The sequence below is a fragment of the Arachis stenosperma genome, chromosome 1, assembly GCF_014773155.1.
Source record: "Arachis stenosperma cultivar V10309 chromosome 1, arast.V10309.gnm1.PFL2, whole genome shotgun sequence".
NCBI classification, from domain to species: domain Eukaryota; kingdom Viridiplantae; phylum Streptophyta; class Magnoliopsida; order Fabales; family Fabaceae; genus Arachis; species Arachis stenosperma.
The window spans coordinates 35,554,103-35,564,394 of record NC_080377.1 but is presented as its reverse complement, the minus strand read 5'-3'; the positions used below and the strand labels follow the sequence as shown (position 1 = coordinate 35,564,394).

At 36.1% G+C, this 10,292-nt stretch overlaps 2 protein-coding genes across 5 annotated transcripts; one reads left to right on the top strand and one right to left on the bottom strand.

Moving 5' to 3' along the window:
- Nucleotides 1-4,522: 4,522 nt before the first annotated feature.
- LOC130973234 (pentatricopeptide repeat-containing protein At3g29230-like) lies at nucleotides 4,523-8,586 on the top strand. Of its 3 annotated transcripts, XR_009084093.1 has the most exons (3): nucleotides 4,523-6,462; nucleotides 7,908-8,071; nucleotides 8,387-8,447. XR_009084093.1 is itself a non-coding variant. In XM_057897781.1 (2 exons), exon 1 carries the CDS (start codon nucleotides 4,527-4,529, stop codon nucleotides 6,384-6,386), a length of 1,860 nt encoding a protein of 619 aa, XP_057753764.1. In that variant the 5' UTR covers nucleotides 4,523-4,526; the 3' UTR covers nucleotides 6,387-6,435; nucleotides 8,387-8,477. The 3 variants fall into 3 exon arrangements, 1 of the variants encoding a protein (XP_057753764.1); XR_009084099.1 differs by lacking the exon at nucleotides 7,908-8,071 and having other exon boundaries at nucleotides 8,387-8,586; XM_057897781.1 differs by lacking the exon at nucleotides 7,908-8,071 and having other exon boundaries at nucleotides 4,523-6,435; nucleotides 8,387-8,477.
- On the bottom strand, nucleotides 7,765-9,772 carry LOC130973369 (expansin-like B1). 2 transcript variants are annotated; one of them, XM_057897893.1, is made up of 5 exons: nucleotides 9,583-9,772; nucleotides 9,192-9,298; nucleotides 8,685-8,866; nucleotides 8,407-8,539; nucleotides 7,765-8,062 (listed from the first exon to the last, which is right to left on the bottom strand). In XM_057897893.1, exons 1-5 carry the CDS (start codon nucleotides 9,719-9,721, stop codon nucleotides 7,859-7,861), a joined length of 765 nt encoding a protein of 254 aa, XP_057753876.1. In that variant the 5' UTR covers nucleotides 9,722-9,772; the 3' UTR covers nucleotides 7,765-7,858. The 2 variants fall into 2 exon arrangements, with proteins under 2 accessions (XP_057753876.1, XP_057753947.1); XM_057897964.1 differs by having other exon boundaries at nucleotides 8,407-8,527.
- Between the last annotated feature and the right edge of the window lie 520 nt (nucleotides 9,773-10,292).

The window sequence follows — 10,292 nt, the reverse complement described above, 5'->3', positions numbered from 1 at the left end:
AGTAGAAATAGTCAATATTTTTGATTATGAATAAAGCACTACCAATCAAATCTATACAAATTATAAACTTATTCAAAGTAAAATATGAAGAGTTAATAGAAATTTCGAAAAAAGAAATTAAAAGAAACATCGACAATAAAAAATTGGTATCAGAGCCAAGTTAACGATTAAGGATAACACTTTCTCTTTAAGCAACACTCTTAGTGACATGCTTTTGAATCAATAAAAGACAAAAATCTGTACAAAGTACATCTGTACACTAGATGGACCCCAATTAAAATCAAAATGATTAGATGGAACGGCTTTATATATCAAAACCGAACCAATCCAGATCGGACAACAAACACCCTTATACAATTATCAATAAAGCTATGCGTTTGAATTTTTTTAAATTAAGTATTCAACTAAGTAACAATATGCTTCTTCAGACATATGTATATGCTCTGTTGCTGTTATTGTTTCTTCTTTTTTGTTCTTTTTTTTCTTTTATTATCGTCGTTATTATTATTATTATTGTTCTTTTTTATTTTTTTCTTTTTTTTTAAATATTAAAAATTAAATCACATAAAGTTTGATTTAAATTTTGATGTACAATATAAAATATTTTGATGTATAATATAAAAATTTTTAAATAACCACATATCCAAAATATTAATACCTAACTAATAAAATATATATAGCACAGAAATTTTAGTACTTAATACATAAAATTTGGTACATAGTACATAAATTTTACACACAGCACAAAAATTTTTAAAAGACTATATATCCAAAACATTGACAACCAATCAACAATATAAAAATATTAAAAAAATTCTGATGTAAACATTTTTTTTACGCACAACACATAGTTTTTATGCACAACATAAAATTTTTTGAATAACCACATTTCAAAACATTGACTCATCCAAATAACAAATTATATTAGTGATAAAAAAATTATATATTATGTACAAAATTTTTGTATTATAGATAAAAAAAATTTTTGTTACGTAAAAAATTGTGTACTATGTCTAAAATTTTTTGTTATATTAATAAAATTTTTACTATATGTAAAAGTCTTTATTATATATAAAAATGTATAAATTAGGTCAATAAATTTATGTGCTCTATAATAAAAATTTGTGTGCCATAAAATTGCGAAAGAAGAGAAGCAGTAACATATATTTATTTTATTAAACTTGTATCAACTTAATTACTGTAATTATAAAACAAAGGATTGTTACACATTTAAGTATTTTTCATTTAAATTTATCAAAGTAGATCTAACACCAACAAAAATCACTCTCATTAAAAGAGCGTCATTATACGCGCTTTTTCTTCTTTTTATTTCAAATACACGCATATATCTTCTTCTTCTTCTTTCAAATTTACGCATACCTCCTCCTCCTTCTTCGCGTGCGCAGATTCTTCTTTTACTTCTCCTCCTCCTCCTTTTCCTCTTCTTCTTCTTTTCTTTCATTATCGTCATCACCAACAACACTAACATTTTGCTAATGGATTTTTTTTTAATCAAATTGAATGGAATGCAATTGCTAAATTGAATTGAATTGAATGGACGCATGTATTCTGAATTGAATGAATTGATAATCTCAAAATTGTAGACACAGGTATTTTGAATTTGATTTTATATAATGGATAATGTTCCGTTCATTTAGTACTTTACAATTGTTCACCTTAATACCATGTTCGGTTCATTATGTAGAAAGCTGTTTTGAATTTGATTTTATATAATGGATAATGTTTCGTTCATTTAGTACTATACAATTATTTCACCTTAATAATATGTTCGGTTCATTATGCTGAAAGTTGTTTTAAATTTGATTTTATATAATGGATAATGTTCCGTTTATTTAGTACTATACAATTGTTTCACCTTAATAACATGTTCGGTTTATTATGAATTAAATTGAATTGAATTGATAATCTCTAAATTGTAGACATAGGTGTTTTGAATTTGATTTTATATAATGGATAATGTTCCATTCATATAGTACTATACAATTGTTTCACCTTAATAACATGTTCGGTCCATTATGTAGAAAGCTATTTTAAATTTGATTTTATATAATGAATAATGTTCCGTTCAATTAGTATTATACAATTGTTGGATAAAGTTCTGTTCATTTAATACTATACAATTGTTTCACCTTAATAACGTGTTTGATTCAATCTTGATGACTTGCATCATCTGTCTATTTTCTCATAGAAATTTCTCAAAAAATAGGGACTTTCTCACTGAATTAATGCAATATTGATAGATATATCATGAATTATTTGAACACTACCTTGAATATGTGTCTTGCATGAATTTCAGGAGAAGAAGAGAAGCAAAGAAGATGAAAATAGGCATGCTAGGCCTAAACACCAGAGAAGCATCAAGGGTGAATGTAAAACTGGCGTGCTGTGGGCATGTCCCCAGGCGTGGCACGCCAGGCATAGTATCTAGAGAGGTGGTTTTGTGTCATCAACAAGGGCGTGCCACTAGTAATGCTCAAAGGCGTGGCACGCCAACCTTTAACAAGGGCATGCTTACAAGCGTGGCACACATGACATAGTTTTTAGAGAGGTGATTTTGGGTCATCAACAAGGACGTGACACGCTAAGCTTAATTTCAGAAAAGGAATTTTGAGGCAAACAACACAGGTGTGGCCACGAGTGCAAGGGCGTGGCATGCCAGATCCCACCACAAGCGTGTCCATGGGCGAGCCAAGGGTGTGGCATGCTGGGCTAGAGATCCAGAAGTACTCCTAAACTCCTCCAACAAAGGCATCTCTATGACGTGTAATGTGAAGTGCCACGCTAGGATGTCTTAAATGGGCGTACCATTGGGCATGCTTGAAGGCGTGGCATGCCAACTCAAGAAAGAGGATGTGTCAAGGGCATGCCAATGAGTGTGGCATGCCAGGTATCTAGAATGAAAGAATTACAAGTAAAGGTCGCGTGCCAGTGGGCATGTACTTTGGCGCTCCACACCAATTTTGCAAAGCCAGCGTGCCACTGGACGTGCTCGAAGGCGTGGCAGGGAATAATGACCAGAAAAAGATTTTGGAACCATCACAATGGGCGTGCCAGTAGCGTGTTTTAGACGTGGCACGCTAGTTCTACTTCACTGGGTGTGTCAATGGAAGTGAAACTTTAGAGTGGCACACCAACCCTCGATACTGGCATGTCAAGGGGTGTGTCCCAGGCGTGGTACGCTGGGCTTACTAACTAGGGATATCCCTAGAGCCATTATAATGGGCGTGCCAGCAGCATGCTTTGGGCGTGGCACACCAGTTCTACTTCAATGGGCTTGTCAATGGGAGTGAAGTTTCAGAGTGGCACGCCAATCATCAATGTTGGCATGTCAATAGGCATACCAAAAGCGTAGTATACTGGGCCAACATCACAGAAAGTATTTCAAGGACTCCAAAACAAGGCGTGTTAGCCAAGTGGGACGCCAACTCTGACTACACTGGCGTGTCACTGAGCGTGCACTATGACGTGGCACGCCAGGTAGCAAAGTGAGAAGAAAGCAGGGCCTGCTTGAAGGCGTGGTACGCCACTCAGCACGCCTCCCTTTAGCAAAGATTGGGCCTAGTTTTAGTTAGTTAGAAATTTTTACTTGTACTTTTTGAACTAGGAGTAGTATAAAAACCTCAGGAAGGTACTTTAATAGGGATCTTCTTTTTCCACTTCTGACTCCCATCTCACTTTTCATCTTTTGTACTTGAGCTATAAATAGCTAACTTCTCTCTTATTGGGGGATGAAGCTCTATTATATTTTGATGGATCGTAGTGAAATCTGATTTCTTCTTCACTTCATCTCTTATTTGATATCTTCTTTTGTTCAACTAAGATCACTAATAGACTAAAGTTGCTTGAATCTACCAATCCTTGTGGGATCGACCTCACTCAAAGTGAGTTATATTACTTGATACGACTCGTTACACTTGCCGGTACTCCTACGGAATATTGTGTTTCATAATTTTCGCATCAATTATGCAAAAAACTATTTTGAATTTGATTTTATATAATGGATAATGTTCCGTTCATTTAGTACTATACAATTGTTTCACTTTAATAACATGTTTGGTTCATTATAAATTGAATTGAATTAAATGGACGCAGGTGTTCTGAATTAAATTGATTCTGAGGAGAAAAAGAAGAAGGAAAAAGAAAAATCTGCATGTGCAAATTTGGAAGAAGAAAAAGAAAGAGGAGGAAGAGAAGAAGAAGAAGGAGAAGGAGAAGGAGAAGGAGAAGAAAAAGAGAAAAAGAACCTGCGCAAATTTGGGAGAAGAAGAAATATAAGGAGGAGGAGAAGGAAAAGAAAGAGGAGATAAAGAAGGAGAAGTGCGTGATTTAAAAAGTTGTTACAACAATTTAGATAGACTTAGATAAAGATTTTGCTTTGATATATAGAACTTTATTCTATAAAAAAAAATTGTCACCATTGTACTTCTCCTAAATTTAAATGGACCGTTATAAAATTAAGTTGAAGCTAAAAGGAACTGAAACCAACACCTTACCGCCTAAAAGAAATGGCAGTTAGGCCTAAACTATCTTCTCTGTCCCGCTCTCGTTCACCATCACTGCACAACAACAACCTCAGCCTCTCCGAACAAATCTTACCCATACTGGATCCAACCCACCCCATCTTATTCTTGCTTGACTCATGCGCCGGCATTCGACAGTTCAACCAGGTCCACACCCAGCTCCTCGTTTCTGGAATCTTCCAGAACCCTCTCGCAGCTGGCAGGGCGATCAAGAAGCTCTGCTCTGACCCCCTCACTGCCCCACGTGCCACTCACCTGTTCGATTACGTGCGCCAGCCTGATGCTTTCCTCTGCAACACCATCATGCGGAGCCACGCTCGCAGGGGCGATTCCTCCGGGGCGCTTCGCTTCTACTACGACAGAATGATCTCCCGCTGTGTCGAGCCAAATCACTACACGTTCCCGATTCTGATCAAGATTTCTGGGGATGTTGGGTCCGTGGGAGAAGGGGAAAAAGGGCATGCCAGGGTTGTGAAATTCGGGTTTGAATCAGATTTGTTTGTTAGGAACTCACTGATACGGATGTACTCGGTTTTTGGGAGGGTTGCGGATGCACGTGCGGTGTTTGAGGGAAGTTATGTGTTGGATTTGGTGAGTTATAACTCGATGATAGATGGGTATATGAAGAATGGAGGAATTGGAGATGCTCGCCAGTTGTTTGATGAAATGCCAGAGAGGGATGTTTTTAGTTGGAATTCGCTGATCGCAGGGTATGTGGAAGTTCGTGATTTGGAGTCTGCGAATGAGTTGTTTGAGAGAATGCCTGTCAGAGATGTAGTGTCTTGGAATTGTATGGTTGATGGGTATGCAAGGATTGGGGATGTTTTTAGGGCTCTTGAGTTGTTTGACCTGATGCCTGTGAGGAATGTAGTTTCGTGGAATTCCATGTTGGCATTGTATGTGCGGGTCAAGAAGTTCAGTGAGTGTTTGAGAATGTTTGAGAGGATGATGGAGAGTGGCGAAGTTGTGCCAAATGAGGCTACCATGGTGAGCGTGCTGACAGCATGTGCTAATTTAGGGAGGATTGATGTGGGCATTTGGGTTCATTCTTTTATCAAAAGTAGGAACATTAAACCTGATGTCTTGCTTTCAACCTGTCTTCTGACAATGTATGCAAAATGTGGGGCTATGGATCTGGCTAGAGATGTTTTTAACAAGATGCCAGTTAAGAGCGTTGTATCATGGAACTCTATGATCATGGCATATGGCTTGCATGGCAGTGGGGACAAAGCTTTGGAACTATTCTTGGAGATGGAGAAGTCAGATCTGCAGCCAAATGATGCTACTTTCATTAGCGTCTTATCTGCATGTACACATGCAGGTATGGTCATAGAGGGTTGTTGGTATTTTGGCCTCATGTGTCGAGTTTACAAAATTGAACCCAAGGTTGAACACTATGGTTGCATGGTTGATCTCCTAGCTCGAGCTGGTTTGGTGAAAAACTCGGAAGATCTTATAAGAAAGGTCCCCAAGGCTGGATCTGTATTATGGGGTGCATTGCTTTCTGGTTGTAGGACGCATATAGACCTGGAGCTTGGAGAGTTTGCAGCCAAGAGACTTATTGAGATGGAACCACTGGATATTGGTCCTTATATAATGCTCTCAAACATCTATGCTGCTGAAGGGAGATGGGATGATGTTGAACATGTGAGGCTGATGATAAAGAGAAAAGGACTACAGAAAGAAGCAGCACCCCATTTAGTTCATCTTGAAGATTTTGAATCAGAATATTTGATTAAGAAAAAAGCTGCCTATAGGAAAAACATAATTAACTCGATGCTGGGTGAATTGGGTGCACGGATGAAAATATCATTTGGCAATTCAGTTGACAAAGATAGTTTCTGATCTTAGGTGATCAATTCGTCGGAAAAACCAGCATCATCACCCAATTCATGTACGACAAATTCGTTAACACTAACAGGTTTGTTACGCGTTTTCAGATCCAAGATCATGTGTTTGTTTCTCAAGTAAAATGCTGATTTACTTTTTTTTTTTTAAACAAAAAGCTCAACACAATAAAGTGGAGCATCAAAGGAAAAGTACTAAATAGATAAAACAAATTAATTCCTAATCATCTTCGTCAATGCCATCAACAACCCAAAAAATCAAATATCATTCCACTCTTTGTAACTCCTAATCGACCTGTTGACTATTTCCGCAATACCTGTTTCTTGATTTTTGAAGATTCTGTGATTCCTTTCTAACCAAGTGCTTCAGATGATAACAACAAAACCAAACTCACCGCTATACTAGAATACTAAATATTGGAATCATGTAGTGATTTTGGTATTGATTTATGCTTTCCCCTTATTCTAAGTGAAGGATGTAAGCACAGGATCTCATATTTTAAAATCACATTTTCATTTGTTTACTCTTAGGGTTGTGTGGTTCGTAGAATATTTTCACATTCTTGGGAAACTTACACTAAAAATACATTCTCATATAAGATTTTTAGTGTAAAATTCCCAGAATGTAAAACCATTCAACGAATCACACACCCCTTGGTTCCTTTCCTCATGAGATATAAAATTTCCATGGAGTTTTGGAATCTACAAATCCCTCCCTTCCATTTCTTTCTATTCTTACACACTCCTAATGTTTATTTTGTTTCTTTTGTATGTCATACTTTATATTTGACTTGAGTGACTTCAAATTTGTTTGTTGTATTCTCAAGATGTGATGTTTAATGTTTACTAAAATCAAAGCTCTTTCATTCTTGTTTTGGAAAATTCTATCCATTTGTATCGAAGTCATTTACTTCTGTTTCACACCTTTTGAAATCCATCTAATGCTTAATATCTTCATATATGGTATCAGATTGCAAACCATCCCAAAACAGTCTCGCTTTCCCTGATAAAAGGATTTCCATAAGATATCAGATTGCTAGTTCCATGTTTGGTCCATAATTGTCTGACCTTATTTGAAAGAATTGTCTGAGGCATATATTTTGAAGATTAATTAATGAAACAATCAATTGTGTTAATGTTTCCAATTAATATTTCATAATGTGCAAATGTCAGAATCCTTAATCAAAGTTGAGAGAAAGCTTTAAGCATTTGGCTCCCCACTGAAAATTTGTATTGTATTTGTACACCTTGTGAGTGATTCTTGATATGATCATTCCAGAGTTCAGTTATTGATCAGTTGAAAGCTAGATGGAGACCAAATAATAAATTTATCAAGGGAAAGACAATCAAGTAGATGGGATTGTAAAAAAGGGTGATTGACTGAACTTGATAGGATGGATTGATGCCTTATTTTATTCTTTCATTACAGAAAGGTTTATGATTAGATGATATTTCATTTTTGCTGTTTTTCTATTTGTCCACTTGTACTCCTGAGTCATATGTCTCCCCTGCTTTCCAGTCTTCTGGTATGTTACTACTGGGGACAACCCATGTTTGGTCTCCATCTTCAGCACTAAACAGCATCCGTAACGACAGAGGTCCACTTGGTGGAGAGGTAGTAGTCCAGACTGCTCCATGAGTCCGATCCAGTAACTTACAGACAAAGTTCTGCGTCTGCACACGGTACAAGAGATTACAATGTCATTGTCACTGCTAGTTTGCCAGCATTATTTCCTAATAAGACACTGGATCCTTCTTCCTTAGTTTATATCTTTGTTTTTGTGTATTATTTCCTTTCGGTATAGTGACAAGTTAACCGCTAATGCTATTGCAGTTTATTTCTGTTTGAAGTGTTCTATTTAAATAAATGTTTGCAGATAGAGCATGATTATGTGATCTTTTACACTCTGTTTATTTCCAAGTCCTCCTTCACAAAATTATCTGTTTAAAGCATTGAGTTTATTCATCTCAGAGATTTATGAATTCCAATTTGCACAGGAAAAGGAGGCAAAAACTACCTCACAGAGCTGCACAGCAGTTATGTCTCTCATTCCTTGTTGGAACCATATGACAAAAGCCAAGTAATTAGGATTACTGCTGCTCTCATCTATCTTAATTGTTATGTTTTTGTTTGGGTAGCTGCATGAAACACTTGAGAAGAAGAGAGAGAGGCCTCAGTTAAATCTTTAATCCATTGAATATATGTGTGTGTGTGTTTGTATATATCTACAGCTTCAAAAGTTGATGATGCAAACATGAACTCATAGGGTTTTATCTGTGTAAAATTATATCATACCGCCTGTATTCAATATCAACTATGCCAAGAGCTAATAGATAAGGAGCTTTGTCACTGGTCTGAGCCATCCCACCAAAGGCTCGTTGACTCAGAACGAAGTCGGTGCCATCACCTGAGCCTTGGTCAGTTATAACTACAGTGACACCATTGTCTGAGCAATAGGTATTGTTTGTACACCTTACCTGAGCAAGTATCAAAAGTACAACATCATGACATCTCTACTACTTTGAACCATGTGAATTGCTGTTGAATTGTTACATGTTTGAAAGTCAGAGCACCAAATGGAAGAAATAGGAAAGAAGGAATTTTTGTGTGATAAGAATAAGATTCATAGGTTTTAAGTGAATGCCTTTTTTTAAATATATACACATATACATATATACTTCATTCAAAAAAACATGCTAAGTTGGTGGCCTACAGTAATTGGCAGTTTGCCACATAGCTGGATCCTTGATGAACTCTCTTTGTAGTTCTTATGCAGTAATGCTAACTTGATTACGCACTTACCTGGTAACAGGAGCCACAGCCAACACCATTACGGTAAAGATTGGATGCAGCTGATACATCGCCACCATTAATGGTAGCACCAAAGGAACCGAATCCGCATGCACCAGCTGAAATGAATGTAAGAGGAGCATATGTATCAGTCAAAAGTATGAGCACATGTTTGAGCATGTTTACTAGTTTCTCAATTCAGATGTGCACTTTTTGTTATCCTTCTAGCAGTTTTATTGACAATGCTACAGTCCATGCACCAAGATAAAATTTTGTGTATCATGCACTAAGATTGTCCAGTGATATATGTTAGCATAACTTTACATTGATAACTTCTATTAAATCTACATAATTAGATTCTCCTAGTGTATTATGCACTAAGTTCATTCCCTAGTTTTATTACCATCTGTGCCATTTACTTCAGAGTTCGGGTAATATTCTGCTCGAGATTGAACAAAACAATCAGTGCATGAAGTATCTGCCAGAGTTTGCATGCAAAGCAAGGTGGTAATAACCAGAGGACCCAAAAGTGGGACAGCCATGAAGGGAAGAATAAAGAAAGCAGTTAAGGTGGAGAAGAAAAAATGAAAAACAGAAACTAGTTTATGCTTGAAGAGAACCGGGTTTCTTCTATTTATAGAAAATTGGTTTGGTCAATCTTACAAACTTTGACGTTCCAAATATAAAGAATAAAAATCAGAGGAAGAGCATTATACCCTCAGAATTTTGGGAATATACAAAATGACTTCTAACATTTTCGATATTTGCAAATCAGCCTTTCTCTTAAGTTAACAAAAGGCTAAAATATTCAAGAATAGAGAGAAGTAAATTTGAGTATTTTCTAAAGTATGGAGGTAAAGTGCACTTTGCCATCCGAAAGTTGGCATTGTTTTCCAAATTAGTATGTTTGCTCTATTTGTTTTGGTTGTAGTGATTTCTCACACAATTATAAATCAAGAGTAGCAGTTAGTTAGGATTCGTTATATATAGAGAAAGTGTAAAGAATTAACTTTTAGTTAGTAAAATTAGTCAATTTTTTTAATTTTAAAAATACTTCTTTTGGAGAATTTAGAATTTTGAATCTATAATTTAGGATTTAGAATTAAGGGTTAT